The 20,937-nt window shown below is 38.7% G+C and overlaps 1 protein-coding gene across 1 annotated transcript; it reads right to left on the bottom strand.

The window, feature by feature from the left end:
- Nucleotides 1-3,064: 3,064 nt before the first annotated feature.
- hmgcs1 (3-hydroxy-3-methylglutaryl-CoA synthase 1 (soluble)) lies at nucleotides 3,065-20,302 on the bottom strand. The gene is made up of 10 exons (XM_059358057.1): nucleotides 20,209-20,302; nucleotides 18,420-18,868; nucleotides 17,521-17,646; nucleotides 16,277-16,441; nucleotides 12,664-12,832; nucleotides 11,288-11,458; nucleotides 8,285-8,391; nucleotides 8,029-8,154; nucleotides 7,177-7,334; nucleotides 3,065-5,573 (listed from the first exon to the last, which is right to left on the bottom strand). The coding sequence occupies exons 2-10, from the start codon at nucleotides 18,865-18,867 to the stop codon at nucleotides 5,496-5,498; spliced, it is 1,548 nt and encodes a 515-aa protein (XP_059214040.1). The 5' UTR covers nucleotide 18,868; nucleotides 20,209-20,302; the 3' UTR covers nucleotides 3,065-5,495.
- Between the last annotated feature and the right edge of the window lie 635 nt (nucleotides 20,303-20,937).

Below are 20,937 nucleotides of genomic sequence, written 5' to 3'. Positions count from 1 at the left end.
CTGTTTCAAAGCACAATAGAAAGGCATGCTAATTCCAGATTGAATTCCAGATTCCATTAATTTCAGATGAAATGTACAAAAGATAAAGTGCCATTTGACAATGTATTAATTAGTATAATGAATTAATTTATTAAATTAACATTGTTTTGGCTTCTCTGAGTCTTAACTTTTAAAATGCAGTGTGTTTTATTTGCTGCTTTATTTCATTTATTTTAGTTTCTTTTTTTTTTCAAGTTTCAGCTTCACAAACAAGACAGTTTGCTGCTTTTAATTGTCATGAGTGACATGAGTGTCTTTCATTTTTGGTCTGTCTGTCAGATGAAACAAGATAATTAATGTCATCAGTGTGAGCTCTGACAAATTGTAAATGCTATTTTTTTTTACATAAAAAACATTTTATAGACTAAACAATTCATGTAGAAAATACTTATTTTTATTTTTTATGAGATAACATTTTTCCTTGATCTGATCTGGCGAAAAAGGACACGGCAGTCTGGGATATCTTGGTGAGAAATGGCTCCCAAAACCATAAAAAAGTATGTAGAAAACGTGTTGGAGAACCTGTAAAATGAGAACTTTGACAGACTACAGAAACCGGAACTCATCAGGCGGCTGTGGACTTATTGACAGACTGAGTGAGGACTTGCACCCTTAAAGTCCGCTTGCAGAAAACTTCGAGACAACGGGCCTCATTCACGAACCGTTCTTAAGAACAAATTTGTTCTTATGTGTGTGTGCGTGTATCTGTAACTGTAATCACATCAAAGGATCAAAGGCAATCAGAGCAAAGATCAAAGGCAATCAGAGCAGCGCAATCAACAGAATTAACTGCAACCAACTGCCGAATGTTCCGGAACAGAGGTGGACAGACTAGAATTTCTGGCCTCGAACAGAAAGCATTTTTGGCAAAACCATAATACCTATCATTGATCCGACTTCACTTTGAGCGTCCTGAGTTCTTCCTGAATGTCTACATATGTTTTTTTTTTTAAGAAAAATGAAAAAATAGCTTTGTTAGAGCGATCTAAAAAAACTGTTACATCTCCCTTTTTCAGAAATCTTCCTGCGTTTTTAATATGGGAGGCAATGAGGCTATTGGTGCGTGTTGGTGGCGCATCTGTGCGTCCTACGCCCAAACTATAACTCTGACAGCTTTACCAGAGGACTGGGAGTGAGAAGACAAATTTTCCTACGTTTCTATGTATAAATTATTTCTGTAGAGTGGAATTTGCGGTCTGGAGTGCATTTTTTAAATTTATTTTTTGACAATTTTTTCTCTCCCTCTACACTCTGGCGATGATGTCACACACTGTGACACGAACATTCCCTGCAATACACACCCATTATAATCTCAGAATTTCTCCAAAAATGATCGTGGTCATTGAACAGGTATTGATAAAAAAAACTATATGACCTATCGAAACGTGGATTAATACACCGATACACAAGACTTGTGTCTTACGTCGCGAAAAATTAGTATTCGGTATAGAAAAGTAATAGTACACCAATCCCGATCAAACCGCACGTTTTGATATATAATTTGTCCTGCAACTCTTCAAGTTGTAGGACTAGTAGCGGGACGAAATTGCGTCCGGAAGAGGAAGAAGAAAAAATCCACAGTATAACAGCGTTAATTTTTGTGTAATTAATTAAGCTTAATTAACGCGTTAAAGTCCCGGCCCTACTTTAGACACACCTTTTTTGCAGTGTATGTTCACTCAGTTCATGAGTTAAGCTCATGCATGGTGAATGAAGCAAAGTCATCTTCAACAGAGCTCCAAAACTACAATTAACCATGGCAAGAGATAAATGAGAGACAGAGGCCCCGTTTACACGAGGACGCTTGCGGGTAAAAACGACAAAATATTTTATCAGAAGTGCCTTTCGTTTAGACGGTGACGGCGTTTTGGGGGCTTAAAAACGCAAAGATCTGAAACCACCCTCCAAAGTGGAAAAGTTAAATACGCTCCGCCGTAGCGTGTCCGTCTACACTGCCAAGACGCAAAACTCTGCTCAGATCTGCTCACGTCACGTATGCGTTTACGTCACATACATGCTCCAGTACAGGAAAATAAACAAACGTGGGATTATTTCCATGCGTGGGACCTTCAAGCTGCTCTGGCAGCTCTAATAAACTTACAGGAGTCTTTCCACCAAATGTACAGGATATGTACAGATAGTATTACTGAACAGAGAAGGATCTGTAATTACCTCTATCACATTTTGGATGCAGCAATTCGTCGTAGGCAAGCCAGACGGCTGTGAACGAGACCTGGGAGATCTAGTGGATGGTGGATAACTTTGTGGAAGGAGAAGCTGATGGAAATGTGTGGCATGAAAACTTCTGCATGCCCAAAGGTGCTCTTATTGCTGTTAGTGATGCCGCCTGGCATGCATACAATCGAATTTCACACACTTGCGTCACCGTATGCACGCAGATTTCCTCCCGAAAATGCTCGTCTAAACGAGGAATAAAAAGTGAAGACACGACGCCACTTTTGCGTCTTCTGTTCAGACCGTCCTCGTGTAAACGTAGCCAGAGCCTCTGTTTTAATCCAGCGGATGAACAGATATTAATGCATTCATATGCAGACTGCACATTTTTCCTTAAAAAGAGAGTGGGTCAGTACATTATAACACACTAAAGTAACCAGTGTTGTCCATTTTTTTCATCATTTACCACACTTGCATCTCCTACTTGAACTTTGGCTCAACAATAATCAGTTGTTTTATTTCACTTTTAAACTACATTCTGCAGCTGCACCATGACACTGCTCACTCAAGTTTTCACTAAACCCACTTTCTCAAACAGGGTACTGGTCCCTGAACAATCAATATGCACTCCATTTACTGTCTGTAAAACTGGAGCAAGGCTGCAATAGGACAAGTGAGGACCCCAAGGTTCCTTTCTCAGCACCTGTCAGTTTATAAAGGAATAAAATACAACGAAAACCTGGAACTGGACACAGATCATAGTTACACTTGGTTTTCAGTTTTCGGTTCAAATGTTCGGTTTGTGTTGAAATATGAATTGTTTAGATGTGGTGATGAAAAACACAGTCTATTTATATTACACAAAGAGATGTTTAATATTAAGTCGGCCCTCAGTGATAGAAATAGGGTGAACAAAATATTAGAAACTGTCAACATAACAACACAATTCAACAGCAGCACACACACTTTGATGGAGGTAGATTTATTGCAGGGCTATTGGATTAGACTGCATCTGTTTTAGCCTGGTGGTCCTAACAAAGTGCTGCTGCTGGCCCGGACCAGTGTGGCTCCACTGACATGAGTCTGTAGGCAGCAGGTGTGGATCTTTGCTTTGTAAACTTAAGTAGGGTAGACATCATTTTATGAAAAGGACTGTATGTTTCCCCAACAGGTGGTGAGCTTCAGTTAAAAAAAAAGAAAAGAAAGAAAAGCTGAGGATTTTGTACTTTCATAACTAAAAGCAATTTTTTGCTGATTGTACTTTAAAGCAGTGGTTCTCAAATGAGGGTACACCTACCCTTGGGGTACGTGAGATTTTAAAAATATATATTTAAAAAGTAGCATCCATGCAAAAATCCTTTAAAAATAATTATTTGATAAATATTTTAGGAAAATATAAGTTCATAAAATTAATTTTATATTCAGTAGGCTATTCAATTGAATTCTCCTAAAAACCCAGAGTCTCCCCCATACCAGGATGGTTCAACCCAACCTGTCATATGCCACCTGGCATCACCTGTCAATCACTTGAAAACTCAAAGATGGAGTCTGGTTGAAGCGTAGCAGTTATAGTTTTAAATGGTTAGATGCTCACTGTTTTTACTACATTAGTTTGAATCACTACATTTTAGTGATGAGAAATATTTGCAATAAATCTAGTCATGGATTATTAACATTTAAAATGTTTTTTTTTTTTTTTTTCAAATCTTTGAATTTTGTATGTGTTTATCAGTTCCAAAGTTTAATAAATCAGATACTGATGGCACAGCGCTCTGTTTTTAAGTCTTTTTTTCCCAACCATAAATGCTTTGCCCTGGTTAGGGGGTACTTGGCAAAAAAAATATTTCACACGGGGTACATCAGTGAAAAAAGGTTGAGAACCACTGGTTTAAAGGATGAAATTGGTGTAACGTTTTATTTATGTTGTCATTGGTTGCTGGCTGAACCATGACTGATCAACATTACAGACACACTGCAGCATGACTCCTGCAGTTCATAATGTTAGTTTCAACTAACTTTCTAGGAATTTTATTTTTCTCCATTAGGATGAGCAGTTACCATACATTACTATATCTGGTGGTAGTGACGCGAAGAAACTACGTCTGGGGCTGCTAAATAATTTGGACAAACTTACATTAATATACATTATTTAGTCTAATAAATCATATATATATTCACATATTTTCACAATTGAGACACTTAACTTTTTTAGCCTGATAAAATTGTTAAAATGCTTAATCCCTTAAACATTTTCTGACAACCGACTTATCAATTAATCAACTATTTGTTTCATCAATAAAAATAATAAAAGTGTTACAAAGTATTTTATAACATCTGTTGCAGTAGTGGACTTTGAAAATGATCAGAGCTGATGATTGTGAAAGGTTAAGGAAACCTGAAAAAAAAACAGGCAAACAGAAAATCTAAAATGACTGGTGTGTCAGAATATGTATTTATGAAACAGGAGTTTCATCACAATCACTTTGTGCGTTCTAACAGGTTAACATGATTACATCAGCTAAGCTGCAGTTATCAACAACAGTCTCAAGTGAGATTCCACCCACTCTGAAGCCCTCTGTTTGGGTCCCACTGTTCCTGATGTTTGGTGACAGGGTCACATAATGAACCTGCAGTGCCCTGTAGAAAACACACCACGTCTTTTTATAGAAAACTAAGGTGAATGCAAACAGCAGAGTGGGGGTATGAGAGGCGTCTCACACTGGGTTGCTGTGGCGGCAGCAGCAGCACTATTTTAATACATTAACACATCTGAGTCCCTTTGATATTATAATGAGGAGGAGGCCCTCAGCCACATTTATTATGTCCATTACCTCTTCCTGTCTCTGGCTGCCAGCTGCCACGACCAAGCCTGCCTGCAGCAACTCTTCAAGCAACAATCTGCCCGTGCTTCTCCCAAATATAAACTGTCAATTTTGCATTAATGCAAAAGGAAAAGGTGACAAATGTTAACACTGAAATAAAGGACTGCTAAAACAAATGATTGTGATCCAAATAGACTAAGACTAGACAAATGTGGAGTTTACTGTCCGACAGTATAGCATGTGGATGATGGGAAGGGTACAGGCAGTTCAAGGGTCTCTCCAGCTGTCCGTAGGCCTCCACTGAAAACACACTGCTCCAGCCCAATTAAGTTTAATGTATAGTGATTTTGGAGGTGATGCTGTTGTCTCCTGCTAGCCTTCTGACCTCTAGTGCGGTCTACTTATTACAGTCTCCAAACTGTTGGCTCTTGATACCTCTCAGAGGTAAGCTGGGTGCCCTCAGTTGCTGACGGCAGCCTCTGGACCAGCGGCGGCTGCAGGGATGCGAGGCATCTTCTTGGCTGGACTCGGGATGTGCTGGAGAAAGACAACAACATAAAAAGAACAGTTGGTTCAAAGCAATGAATGGTTTGGGTCAAATATGTTTCTGACCTGCTGCTCTGTTGTAAACGGACTTTAATGAACATTTCAACACGTGACCGTCTGTTGCGCTCAGCTCCTCTATCAGAAAAACTGTTTTCATTTACTAATAATTTGATGCAGACTTTGATTGAAAAACAGCAAAGTAGAAGTGACTGCAAAATAAATCACTACTTCCTTCCTGCAGATGTGTCACATTAAAAGCCTTCTAGCAGCTCAAAAACCATAATCCCTCCCAATCCCAGCAGGCTTTTAATTTGAAACATCTGCAGGAAGTTTCATGCATCAGTGAATTCAAGTGGAACACCACTGATTTTTTAACAGCAGTGTGGGCTTCCAGGTGTTACACTGCATATCAGAAAAAAAGTTGAATAAAGCCGATTGTGTCTCCAGAGAGAACTGTGTGCAGTCTGGACCCAACAGATGCTGTGACATCACTTGAGTCATTATCAAAGACTGAAAATGAAAGTAAAAAAAACAAAACACTCCAGGCTACATTAGCTGCTCCTAGCAGAACACAACCAAAACCTCTGACACTGTAATGTAATCACTAGGAATGTCACGAAAACTGATTTTGTGCCAAGTCAATGCCTAAACTCTGAAAACATGACTTTGCCCATTATTCTACAGTACCTGATGAGGCCTGTGTCCCTTCACAATGCAGCACATGGAGCAAGGTTATAATAGTTTTGGATTTTTTTCATTAGTTTTAGTTTTAGTTTTAATTTCGTTGTCAATTTTTGTTTTCAAATTCAGTTAGTTTTAATTTATTTCTAGAGTGAGTTTGCTAGTTTTAGTTTAGTTTAATTTTTTGAAAATGCTTAGTTTTAGTTTAGTTTTCATCAGTGTTTTATTTTTTTGTAATGGGCTATGTGTTGGGTGCGAGATTCAAAGAGGTCATAATACATTTTGTCTTTATTTCCTTTGGTTTATCCATCTTAGCCCAAATAAGGTTATTAACTCTTACAGTTCCGGGTGTTTTGAACTTTGGTTCGTGTACATATCCCAGTCTCAGTAAACATATTCACCATGTGTTCCTGCATGTTCACTAACAGAATCCTCTTTCTAATAGAAACACTGGTATATGTACGAAAAAAGTTAAGACAAAAAATTAAAGACATTTTCACTATAATTTTAGTTAGTTTTGTAACCACACAATACAGTTTTAGTTAGTTATTGTTTTTTTTTGTAGTTTTTTTATTTCAGTTAACGAAAATGTTTTTTCAATTCTAGTTTTCGTTATTTTGTTAGTTTTCGTTAATTATAATAACCTTGCCCCCCCACCAGGACTAAACACTGAACCTATGGTGACAGGTCTCCAACCCTCTGGAACTCACTCCCAAAAACCATCAGGACTCCCCCTCACTGTCCATCTTCAAAAAAACCCTCAAAACTTTTCTTTGTTTATTTATTTACTGCATGTTAAGCGTCTTTGAGTGTTTAGAAAACCGCTATATAAATGCAATGTGTTATAATTATTATTATTATTATTATGATGTAAAAGTATGAAACTCTGTGCTAACATTGATGTCTTGTGTACCTCAGTGGCAGTGCTGGAGCGTACATGTTCCGGCTCTGCTGCCAGGTCATCGTCCAGAGGTCTTCTTGCGTATTCCCTGCGATGTTTGTCATCTACTCGTGTCAGGTACCATGTCCCTGGGAACAGATCCTCCACAGAGCCTCGAGGAACGTAGCTGGCTGTGTGGACAGTTTGAAAAAATCATCAGCAAAGCATTGAGAGATGCAGGATTCTAAATATCAAATCAAATCCTCTGGGTTGGATTAACTCGGTAGGTGCGTCTATTTTCTCTTATTTTAAGTCTCCTCGCTCCTCACATGAACCGGAAGTTCTTCTGTTGTGCCAACTTTACAACCGTCTAGGGTTGGGCGATATATCGATATATTTTTGAATGCGATATGGGATTAGACCATATCACATATATTGATATACAATCATTGAAAATATTATTAGCCCACCCTTGTTTTCTCTAATATCTTGTTCATTTTAATGCCTGGTACAACTAAAGGTACATTTGTTTGGACAAATATAATGATAACAACAAAAATATCTCATTAGAGTTTAATTTAAGAGCTGATATCTAGACAATTTCCATGGTTTTATTGTTTATGATTTTGGTTATTATCAAGATGGGGATATGACTTTTGGTCCATATCGCCCTGCCCTAATTCAAACATGCTACAGTCAGCCTGAAAATAGAGTCAAAGCTTCTTATTCTTCCCTATATTGGACATACAGTCTCATAGTTCTCTTCATGATGACACCAGGGAGATTGAGCATCCTTTGCATTAGAGAGTGTTTCTTCCTGACACACCTATGATTGGCACTGTCATTAATTCAATTTGTTTTAATCTTTGAGAATCAGGGTCATACCTAAGTGGTGTGTCTCCTCTCTCAGCTTCATGTTCTCAGAGAAGACTGCAGGTGAAACCTTTTTCCTTGAGTCCAGTCGGACCTTCAGGTCACTCAAGCTGGACACAAGTTTGTCTAGACCAGATCCTGAAACAAACAGGCAGTAAAAACAAATCACATGGAAGAACACACTGCTATCTGGTATTACAATTTCATAATGACTATATGCTCTATTTTCATTCAAGTCACACAGCTGTATTGAACCATGCTGACTTACCAGGTGTGTGGTCCTGTGTGACTCTGAGAGAATACAGAGTAGCAGCGAATCCCGAACCGTAAGAGAAAACTCCAATTCTCTGTCCTGCTATCTGTGCAGACGTGTGTCTGCAACACAGAGACAACAAAGATTATACTAAAATACTACAATACTCACTGAACAATTGAGATGATTTTTTCCTGTTTATTCTAACTCATATTAAACTGCAGTAACAAATGACTGTTGTTTGACAATCTTACAATACAGTTATTGGCTGGATGTGGCAATATCAAAGATGGGCCATTTGACACTGAGGCTCCGAAGCCTGTTTCAGTCTTTTGAAGCAGACTGGTTGGAAACACTGTGTTGAGGCTTGTATCAAAGCTCCCTGATCACGTGACCGATGACATTTGAGGCTTCAGATGTCACAACGAAGCACCGAAAGTGAGGTGAATGATTCAAATCTTTAGCGCTGCTTCATTCGTTATAAGGAGACGCAAATTGATCGCCCCCCCCCCAGAGGTATATGATCCAAATCCAGGGCTGTCCTTATGATCACTAGCATAATTGGTGAATTGCATAAGAACTCACGAGTTCTAGTGGTGACAGGACAACACATTGAAACGTGTTATTAGTAAATTGACATTTTTAAAGTGTTGTAACACTCTCATGTGAGGACAATGATTCTCAGAAAGAAGACACGGCTGCTTAAGACTGATAATATTGCTTTTGTGTTGGAACTGGAATCGATAAGATGTGTGAATCATTTGGAAGTTTGTGGCCGTTATAATTGCAGCTGACCACTAGATGTCATGGTAGGGTCTGTCTGTCTTTGAGGCTTTGAAGCCTCAAATCTTTTTTCGATACAATCAGGAAGAAGCCTCAAAAGCTTCACAAGGCTTCATCCACCCATTTCTAGGCAATATAATATTCATAGCTTGATCATAGTTCAAGGGTTGCACTCTGGCAATGTTCTAAATCAGGGATTCCTAAAGTGTGGTGCGTGCACCCCTGGGGGTGCATGAGCTGCCGCTAGGGGGTGCACGAAATGAAAAATGTAATGGCGGTCTAATATATCACACAATGAAAAATTTTTTCCCCACACACAATAAAGACATGTAAATAAACATTTCCTTTGTAAAATGTAAAATCAAAAACTAATATTAATTAATTAATAAATGCAGGCTATTCAAAATGCACTTAATCTTAAAATGAAGCGTAGAAGAAGTTATCTTCTTCCATTTTTCCAACCTGTGTTATGATGACGGAGTTGTGTTAGCTCCACAGTCATTTAAACTTGCTGCAATTTTTGTCCAACGTGGCTCAAAATATTACAACATTTTCCCAGCTTATGTGCTTTCTGCCTCTGATCCTGAGCCTGTCATCATCCTCTTTGTTCTTAAAAGTGGAAGCTTGCACCATAACTTTGTTGCATTATATTGAAACTGTGTTTCAGATGAATTCAAATGTGAGAGCTCATTGTTGTGATGGTGATTATTTACTTATATGTGTGTTTTGGTCATTTGAGTATGATTAAACATGCCGCTTTTAATACGGCTATAAAAAAAGCTTATTGCATTTTTTTTTTTTTTTTGAAGGTGTGGGGAATTGGGGGTGCGTCAACCCGGTTGGGACATAGAAGGCAGTGCACGGCTAAAAAAGTTTGGGAACCGCTGTTCTAAGTTATGTTTCCAATGTGTCAAAAATGACTCAATTGCATTCAGTTAGTTATTGGTTGTGAAGCTCAGAATGACAAAGACCTCAGTGTATTGGTTGATCTGCCATCCATGACTGGATGTCTTAAATTTAGTTAAAGGGAAACTATTGGCCCCGAGTCATCAGGAGACACAGAGATGTAGAGTCATCAGCTTGTGCTGTGCTGGGCCTCCTGGAGGTGGGTCAGCATTCCTGGATCAGCTGCTAGTCTGTGTGTAAGCTAGCTAGTGTTAAAAAAATTGATTATTTTCTATATTGGTAAATGATGTTTCCTCATGCAATTTTTCTAACACTAGGAATGACCGCTGTAGTAGTGTAAAAGAAGAGTTGATGTGACACAATGGTAAACATGTTCCTGTCCAAACTTTTTTGAGTAAATATGTTTACCACACCAAAATGCGTCAGCAGGGTCTTGCTTACACAGAGACTCTGTGTTCTTACCTCCACCAAGTTCACTTTGTTTGTTTGTCTTTTAGCAGGCTAATGGGAAAATTACTAGCCCAATTTTCATGGAATTTGTTCGAAAAGCGTAACATGCACCAAGAAACAGCATATTATATTTCACAGCGGATCTGAATCATAGGGCAGATATACTAATAATCTTCCACTTTTGTTACCATTGTGTGATAGGGCATTGGGCCTTGCACTGCAAAAAAGGTGTCTAAAAACAAGATAAAAACACTAAATCTGAGGGAAATGATCTTGCTGCATGGACAGATAATTTCACTTGACAAGATTTCCTAGATTAAGATGATTAAATCTAGAAATAAGCATGTTTAACGCTTAAAATAAGAAATCAACTCTTAAAACAAGATAAATTATCTAACACTTCTAAATCTAAAGTTTTTTTTTATCTTGGTAAGAAACAAATAATTGTCAGTGCACTCTGCTCGGGCCAGTTAGTCGCTGCTTGCAGCTTTAATTTATTTTGTTTTAAGAGTTAATTTCTTATTTTAAACGTTCAACATTATTTATTTTAAGAAATCTTGTCAAGTGAAATTATCTGTCCATGCAGCAAGATCATTTCCCTCAGATTAAGTGTTTCTATCTTGTTTTTAGACACACCTTTTTTTGCAGTGTGGTGTATGTCTGTCTGTTTGGTTTATTTTTGCTTTTCACTGTTGTTGTTTTGGGTTGTTTTAATGTGATTTAGAGACATTTGTTTTTCAGGTAGGTTAGCATTTACAACTTCCCAGAGGGACAGTGTTTTGCACCTTGCCTCGTTAGCACATGGCTGTGGCAAGTGATAAAGTACAGTAGATGAATGTATGAATGTGAGTGATAAAAAAGTCACACACTGGGACGTACTGTGCAATGAGTGATGCAAGGCAGCCATAGACAGAGGGGGTGTACATGTTTCCGTTCTGGTTGGAGATCAGCAGGGAGGGCTTTGTCTTCTTCTCAAACAGATCAGCACTGGCCTTCATGAAGGCTTTCTCTACATCCCGGTCAAAGTAGGTCTCTTCTGGCCGCACGTCTCTGCAATCCAAACACACAGAAATGGCAACAGAGACAACAGAAACAGAGCAACAGAAACACCAAAGTGTCTGATTGTGTTGTCAGAGAATAACCCAGCTGTGCTTGTGGCAACCTATTAATAGCAAACATCTACTATTATCAAATTATTATAATATTATTATAAAAGTTGCTGCATTTCTTTAAAAACTGATCATTTGAATAGATACTGTTCTAACGCCAGACTAATCACAAATGAGATTAGTCTGGAAACCTGTAAACGTAGAGCGACAGAAATTAATGTTTACATAGCCGGACTAGCCTATCTCTACTTTGAGACTAAAACGCTCAATTCTGCTTCTGCAACGTTTTTCTGCAGCATGTTCTGGCTCTGGCTGCTCACAGTCTACCGGCAGTGTGTGTGTGTGTGTGTGTGTGTGTGTGTGTGTCTGTGAGAGAGTGTTGCTTGCTGCTTTGATTCTCCAGTTCTCACTTTCTGCAAGATTATTTATTTTTACGCCATAATTCCCCCTCATGTCATTCAGCCACACATCCACTGATTTTATGGTATATAGACGAGCTGCTGGGGGTCTCTTGGCGGCTCCGCTGTCCCCCGGCTCGTACAGCAGCGATCGGTAGCGGGGCTAGTTGGTAGATTAGGCTTTGGCCAAATCCTGTCTGAAGCAAGGCTAAAACATCCTTTTTGGTGGTGAAACAGGAGTGTAAAGTCTAACGTTGTTCTTCTTTTAAAATCAACTTTCGCTCTAAACTATTTAAAACGCCTTCTACAGCTAAAGACAGTTTTGAGTCTGCTGCAGCCATGTTTGATCCGTAAGAAAACTACAAAACTACAAGCTTCCGTCTGTCGAGTAGTACGCGTCATTGTCTTGCCGTCCCGTTCTGTGATTGGATCCCTAAAACAGGGCTAAGAAACGGCCATCGTTGCCAGACTGTGTGGAGGTTCGAAATGAAATTTGAGCGCGCAAGGCAGTATGGGTATATGTATGTAGTATGGGTAGTATGCAGTATGGGTGGCCTCATTATACGATTACAAGATTTAAAAGATGCTCTGTGTGGTACACATCAAATCTGATAGGAACAGCTGATTTCAGGCACAGTATATCATTCCAGCTCCCATATTCACTACTCTTACAATAGAATAAAAACCTGTTTCCGTTTTTCTTTTTTTCAGTTCAGGTCTTGTTTTTCTTATGTCAAAATGAGTGTACCTGAAGGCATCGAGGCCTGTGAAGGGTCCTGTCTCAGTGTTGGGGTTGGGATGGTTCAGAAAGTCATTCAGCATCAGTCTAGCCAACGACTTCTGCACCAGCTTGCAGTATGGAGAATGGAAGACGAGGTAGCCAAAGTCTTCCAGGTTGAAACACCTCTCTGAACCCTCTGTGTAGGAGAAGAATGATTAGGCCATACAAGCCTACGTATGCATGTTTTCCTCTTTTAACCTCTTTCACCTCCAACGCCCAAAACAGACCAATTTTTTTGTCTATTTTTGGGGCGGGGGAGGGCAGAGACTCTTTAGGGGAAAATAGAGGCTCGACCTTAGACGCCACATAGAAGTAAGTTAAATGTTTATTGGGATTATTCAAGACTAATGCATGTCTTTTCTGTTTATCTTGAAGGTAATCAACCTATTCCATCCCATTCTATACCATCGTTCTGTTTAAACAATCAAACTCATAACCATCTTCTAGAAAATCAAAATCAAAGAATAAGAAGAATAGAGTTGTCCTTTGCATCCTTCAACGGTTGATCAAGCAGTTTTTCCACGTATGGGCAGAAAAGTTGTGGACACAAAAACACACAGGACTTGACAGTTCATCATCTGCAAGCTGAAAACCTAAAGATTAGCCTTTTCAAATGTTAAAAGCTTAAAGTGTATAAGGGTTGGGAAGTTAAGATGTAATTTTGTCTGATAAGTTGTTGCAGCAATTTCTGGGTCGATATCAATCGGCAGCCTCTGGGGCTATAAAGTGAAGCCAGTGTGCAATTACCAAAAACTGCAGCGCCTCGACTGGCCTTCTGAAGAAGGCTCCAACAGGAAGTCAATCCCCACTGACCCCCCCCAGGTTAAAATGTTCAACTTTACAGAAAAAAAAAAATACACTTCACGAACAGAGAAACTTGCTACAGAGACCAAAACTGTTGTAAACAACTGTGAGAGGGCTTGATTTTTATTCAACTTGCCCATTTAATTTATATTAAGGCTTAAACTTCTGAATAATTAAGGGCATGGCGCTGAGTGAAAGGCAGCTGCCCTCACAGGTGGCTGTCCACTACATCTAGCCTGTCCCAGCTCATCCCCCACTTCACCTCTTTGCCCTTTTTTTGGATTAGCGGGGAGTTAGGAGGAGTCGGGCATTGCCAAGGAGCCACGGGAGCCACCCACTTTGACCTTCATTTCAGCTCTTTAGACACCTAAGGGTGACATCGCAGAGACTAGGTTCATACTAACTAACCCTAACCCTTTGTTACAGATTTGTTGCTAAATTAACAAGACAAGCTAGCATGACATGGTCAGTTCAACTGAACGTCTTTGGTTGTATATCATACCAGTATCTTCTCTCAGCTTTAAAACTGAGCCTGTTTCAGCCTCTGAAAGACAGAAACGTGGGCAGAGGACACTAGTGTCTGAGGGGAGTTGAAGAGGTTAAACGGTTGCCATTTACTTTGCTTGGTCTTGAAAATTTGTAACCTACTGGGCTCCATTTCATTGGCACAGCTGCAAACCGCAATGAGAATAGTTTCTGGCTCTGCTTTATCTGCATACAACTTTCATCTTGCTGCACCTCTCAACCCAACTCTGCACCATGCACACTCAATTTCATGGTCACAAACACAGACATAGACAATTTATTTGTATACAAACACTGACAATGCGCGCGCATTCCAGTTGCAAAACTGACCGCTACTAAAGACACACAGTACATTTACATGACACTTGAAAAAAATCTAATTATTGCCTTAATCTGACAATAACTGGACAACTGAAGTGCATGTCAACTTGTTAGTCTGACTGATGTCGGAGTTCTCCAACTCCCATTAGGACAGATAATGCGATCGGAATTGGATTTTCAACCGGCATGTATGACAAGACAACACATGTGTGCATTCTCCACCCCGCGCTAGCGTATGACCCTGGAACAAAAACATCCAAGAAAGTTGCATTAGCCTCTCGCACATTAGCCGCTCGCCGGTCAGTAGTGACGGTACAAAGTGTTGAACTGAGGTCAACAGAAATCGATTTTCTCAGTTGAATGTAAACTGGGACAAGGACAGAAGTCTGATTAGACACTAATATCGATTTTTAAGCATAGCTCGTTTAAACTGTGCACTGTGTAAACGCACTGACTGATTGACAAGAACACTAACTCAAAAGACTTCTAGAAAGACTTCACTGTAGGAATGCTGTCTCCATAATGTAACTTGTCACTCGGACATAGGGAAGTATATGCTGCCAAACTGACATTAGAGAATGGGGTAATAGTTATGGTATTCAGTAAAAATGAAGACTTTTATTAGTACCTTTTTGGTTGTGGCAGCCTACTGCCACACATTCAAAACAGATGACAACTCTTCCTGTGATTTAAGTTTTCTTGTGTATTAAAACCTACTTCTGATTCCATCTGATAGTGTGACGTGTTCTGATATGGGGTATATACATCAAACAGCTGATGTGTGGAGTCTTTGTGTTGTCATGGAAACAAAGCACATTTTATCAAGACCTGACAGTAGAGCTGGAAATGTTGTCCTGCTTATAAATGGTTAATAATGTGTCCTTAGTACCTTCATGTTGTCAGATGTACATGTTGACACATCTGGTTAAAGGCTCATCTCATTAAACTATTTTATGGTCATTGAACTTAGGTAAACTTCTTAGCACAGCAAGCAGGTAATGTCCCTAACCCTCTTAACTAATTAGGCAACTATCCCGCCAGTCCCTCCACTAAACTACTGCCCACATGTAGGACAGCAGCACCAATCAAACTTATTTGACAAATAAATACAACAGGTAGAGATAAGCATCTCACCATCACTGTCAAGTGTAATAATACAAATGTTTTCTTTAATCTTATTTTGTTTGTTTTAACATTAACCAATTTTCTTTTTTTATTTATTTAATCCTTCTTTGTTCTTTGTTAACATTTACTTTTATTTTTTAATAATTTTCAATTGCATCTCAATTTGTTCTTTTTTCAACATTTACTTTTTCAGTTGTTGGTTTTTTTTCATAAATTCAGTTTTGTTCCTGTATTTAAAAAAAATCGATTTAGACCCTTGTTTATGATTATTATACTTTTAAATTTAATCTCAGAGAATATTTATAGAGAGTTTATTCTCATAAAAATGTGCATCTTAATCTCTAGAAATAAAAAGTGTTACAAGCAAAACACCATTTATTTATTTTTTCTTGTAATTTTGTCACTTTATTTCAGGGAATATTCAAGTCCTCATAAATGTGTGTCTTTAATCATAAATTTGTGAGTTTTTTTTGTAAATTTGTCACTTAATTTCAGTGAATATCCAGGTTTTTTTCTTATTACATGGCCGTATTATGGGGATTTCTGCTGCAAACCTTAGAACTGTATTTGTAGGAGATTTAAAAAGGTCTTCAAATGGAGCAGTAGTATTAAATGAGTAACTTAGTAAGATAAGTGTGCAAAACACATGAAATATCGAATATCCAAAACTGGACGATGATTATAAGCAAGCTTTGGGCTGATTTTGTACTCCAACTGTAAGAAATACATAAAAACAAGCCTACATAGAACACTTTGAAATATTGGAGGTTTAGTCTATATTTGTTATAGACAACGGTTAACTCACCTCTTTGCCACTGTGCATGGATCTTGTTGCGATACACAGAGTAGCAGCGGTCCAAGGCACTTAGGTAGCACTCTATTGACAGCTTGCCATCCACCACAGGATACTCTGACATCAGGTCTGGCTTGTAGAAGTCATATGCATGCTGCATGTGGGTTCCTCTCAGACCTGCAACAGTCACAGCGGTTAGCTTGTCTGCTCAGTTCTTCTCTCAACTCTCAACTCCAAGCTGGCTAAAATTCAAAACATCTTTTCACTGATTACATTTTGTTTTCTGCTTACCTAAAAGTATTGCTGCTAATAAACTTTCCTTGAATGACTGAGCTAGTTTCTGGTACAACCCAAATACTGAAGCAGTTGGGACACTGTCTAAAATGTACATAAAACACAATGCGATAATTTACTAATCCTTTGTAATCTAAATATTCTATTTAAAACTGTACAAATATTTCATGTTCAAACTGATAATCTTGTGTTTTTCTAAATACACTTTCTGAATTTGATAGTTTACCACTTAACATCAACATCCAGTACTGCTATTACTATTATTACTATATACTGTGATATACTATTATTATTGTACTGGCCTTATTATTATTACAATAATTATTATTATATATTATTTTATTTTATCATATTGTTATTACAATTATTATATACTGTACTATTATTATATACGGTCTAGTCACAATAACATTATTACCATCATATCATCAGTGTAATTACCATCATCTACCTACCAACTGATCTTCTTTTTTTAACTCTTAAGTGTCCTTGTTCTATTGTGTTTTTTCTATTATTGTTTTTATTTATTCCACCTCAGTATTTTATTCTATTGTATTTTATTGTACTTAAATACCGGACTGCTGTGACAACCGAGTTTCCCTTCGGGGATGAATAAAGTAATCTATCCATCTATCTCAACTTTTTGGGGATCGGGTTTGTATTCAGATTTGTAGTTTAACACATACAATAACTCACCTGACCAGTACACATTGTAAAAAAACAATCAATTTTCAAGAAAAGAAAATACTGAGGAAAAAAACAACAACAGAGAGCCTGGCTCTTGTCTAACAACATTCATCTCAGTGCTAAACAGCCATGAAAACTAAATGTGACTGTTAAATGTAAGTAATCAGTAAACACATGGATGATGGGATCAGCTAAATAACAGTGGGCTCTTATCAACATGTCAGTCAGTGAAGAGTGCAGCTTGACTAATTTTGCACATCAAACAATTAGCTGACCTCGTTCAAAGGACAGAGGAGCGTTGGGCCCGACCAGCATGGCCACTGCACCGGCGCCCCCGGTAGGCCGGGCACTTCCTGTGGCGTAGACGGCAATGTCCCCCGCTACAACCAAAGCATACCGCCCTGCAGAAAGAAAACAGAAGGGAAAATGCGATTTTATATATATATATAAATACACACACAAGCCTCTTCCCTAAGAAGGAATCATCAGCACAGTGGCACCTCACACTCACAACAGGGTTGCAGAAACCCGTTGTAGGAGAGTGTCTGGTCATTTTTCTCAATGGTAAAGGCTGATTAAATAAATTGGCAGTATTTGCTACAAAAGGTATAATATGATCAGTCAGGTTTTTAGCAGTAGTCATTATGAATCACTTCACAATGATGCAAGTGAAGGAAAACTCCTCCCTACTCGGCCAAAAAGTCAAACAGAAACTTATTTAGCGCTGCAACTAATGATTATTTTCATTATCGAAAATGAATCTGTTGATTATTTAAATGATTAATTAATTAGTTGTTTGGTCAATAAAATGATGAAAAATATCAATCAGTGTGTTTCCCAAACCACAAGATGACATCCTCAAATCTCTTGTTTTGTCCACAAACCAAAGAGATATTCAGTTTATTGTCATAAAGGAACAAAGAAACCAGAAATATTCACATTGAAGAAGCTGAAATCAGAGAATTTGGACTTATTGTCTTTAAAAAACTGCTGAAACTAATTATTAGATTATCAAACTCGTTGATGATAAATGGAATAATTGATGATTGTTCGATTAATCGATTAATTGTTGCAGCTCTAAACTAATTTTCTGATATTTTATAGAATAAACAAAAATCAATGAATGCAAACAAACAGTGCAATACTCAAAAGACATCAACATTAATTCACTCACCATCCCATGAGCTTGACTCCACCCAGTTGACAGCATTGAAGAGTGCAGCTGTACCCCCGTAGCAGGCATTTGTGGTGTCAATGCCCTCCACATCTGTATTACCAGAGTCCTCAAACAGCTGCATGATTACCGTCTTGACAGATTTGGACTTGTCAATGATGGTCTCAGTACCAACCTCCAGTCGACCCACGCTGTCATAAGACAGGCCGTTCTTCTCCATCAGCCTCTGGACCACCGTCAAGCATAAAGAGTTTATGTCCTCACGGTCTGAGCAGAAGCCCATGCGAGCTTGGCCCAGACCAACAGTGTATTTACCAGCTGGCACTCCATCCAATTGCTCCAGCTCTTCCTGGTCCACATACTGGGATGGAACGTACAGTTCCATGGCAATGATCCCCACATCTTTGGGCCATGGTCCCAAACAACTGATAGGTGCAGATCCTGGCATCCTAAACGGTTGACAAGAGGTTTGATGTTGAGAAATATATACATTTTATAAATATGTTGTGTGTTTGAGACAGACACACAGGCAGACACACACACACACACACACACACACACACACACACCAAACAGTTATAACATTAAGTGGGTCAAAGTTCAGTACTTTGAATATTTACCAATACATCCATTTCAAAACTTATTAACATCGTAATACACTACCACAGAACACGAGACATTTGGGAATAACGTTAATATGGTAAAGAAGAGCCGTCAGACAAATTAGCTTTATTGTTAGTTTATAATGTAGAAGATTAACGTTAGTTTTACAGCTAATACTGCTGGAATAGCAAAGCAACTTCAGGGGTTCAGAAACATTCATTAGACAGGAGACATGTCTGCGCCGCTGTTGCATTGTTAACTTTCAGGTCTTACTTATAAATAATGTTATTAAACGTGAGCTAATGTGACGTTAAACATTGCTATCTGGCATTAAGGTTTTAAAGAATTGACCAAAGTGAATTGACCAACTAGCATGTTAGCTTAGACCGTGTGGCTAGTACGTTAGTAGGACACTTATTGTAGTGATGGAGAGACTATTACATGTAACGTTAAAACACTAAGGTTAACCAAACATAGGAAACCAGCCTGTTACACAGCAAGCTAACAGCCTAAAGGAAAAACACAGTTACCAACACTGGCTAGCATGCTCTGTCAAAAGTTAGACAGCTAACGGTACTTAGCCCTTAGCCTAACCTTCATTGCTTATTAAACGAACCTAAATAGATAAAATGATGTTTGTGTTTGGGAGACATGAGACCAGAGACGGACTGAGGAAGGCTAACTGGGTGAAAGGGCAATGGGATTTCCTTCAACTTAAGTCGTTTATGAGCGGCTATGCAACCTGAAACCGTTACACTCTGTCACACTCTGTCTTTGTGTTACAGAAGTCTGGTGAGTGTATACGAGTATATCCGTTCTTTAAAAAAACGTTTATTATGAAGAAAATCCCCATACCGGACACATAATATGCGGGTCATAATACAGAGAAACAGGATGATTTCAGCCAGTCAGATTGCAACCCGGACCAGATAGCAGACGGACCAACTCACCATGGGTTAAAAACACACACAACAGTTTTAATGTGACGTTATTATATCTTATATTTGTAAACTAACTGTTAAAATGTGGCAGCTAGGTCATTAACAATAACACAGACACCCGAAATAATCATGTCTCATCCTCTATTAAGACTAAACAGACGAATCAAACCCATTAAAATAAGACAGACACATAATGCGCATTATTTTCTCCGCATGCTTTCCTAATGAAACATAAAGCCTCTCACCTGTGTGAAGTTAACTCAGATATGGTGACAGTTGTTATTGTATCCAGTCCAACAGTGTGACAGCCGGCACAGTGTTTTATATGTGGGGATGACAGAGCAGTGGACACCCTGACCTACAGCACCTGGCCTCTTGGCCAATCACAACTCTCAGACTACATGCGGCGCTACCCAGTCCCGTAGGTTTCTGGCCAATCACAGATCAGGAATCACAACCACGCGCCAGAGCCGTATCTGTGGGCCAATGGGGTGAGTTGTACGATGTCTGGTGAGAGAAATGCAGCCAATCAGACTGTGTAAGTGATTCCTGGCGCGGTAGACAGAGAGTGAACAGAGCTTCAGGTACAGTAGCGTGGCTATTGCAACGCCTGCTGATGTCTTTACAGTTGTCATAGAATTTCCAGTGATGATATCAATGTTTTGGTGGGCTATTTATACTTTAAAAACTTTATTCCAAAGGGACGTAAATATATTACAATCACGACGAGCCTACATACAGCCTAGACCAGGGGTCTCAAACTCAAATGAGCTGGGGGCCACTGTTGACCACTGTCATCTCAGTGTCCGAGTATAAAAAATAAAAAAAAATCACAAATATTTCTGAAAACGCGGTTTATTTTCAAATATTGTATGATAATATTCCAAAACTATTAAATTCACAGTAAGTGCATTTTTTTGGCCTCATTCTTAAATAACTAATCAAAGTCTTTTATTAACTAACTGACAGCACTT

Source organism: Centropristis striata, chromosome 19 (genome assembly GCF_030273125.1).
Source record: "Centropristis striata isolate RG_2023a ecotype Rhode Island chromosome 19, C.striata_1.0, whole genome shotgun sequence".
NCBI lineage: Eukaryota > Metazoa > Chordata > Actinopteri > Perciformes > Serranidae > Centropristis > Centropristis striata.
This window is presented reverse-complemented; position numbering and strand designations above follow the sequence as displayed.

Bases quoted from the DNA above. Each gene is read 5' to 3' on its own strand.
- hmgcs1 (XM_059358057.1), bottom strand. From the start codon at position 18,867: ATGCCAGGATCTGCACCTATCAGTTGTTTGGGACCATGGCCCAAAGAT. The intron at 12,833-16,276 runs GTGAGTTAACCG...TCTCCTACACAG, and splicing joins CCATGCACAGTGGCAAAGAG to AGGGTTCAGAGAGGTGTTTC. The intron at 11,459-12,663 runs GTACACTCATTT...TTTGGATTGCAG, and splicing joins ACAGGCCTCGATGCCTTCAG to AGACGTGCGGCCAGAAGAGA.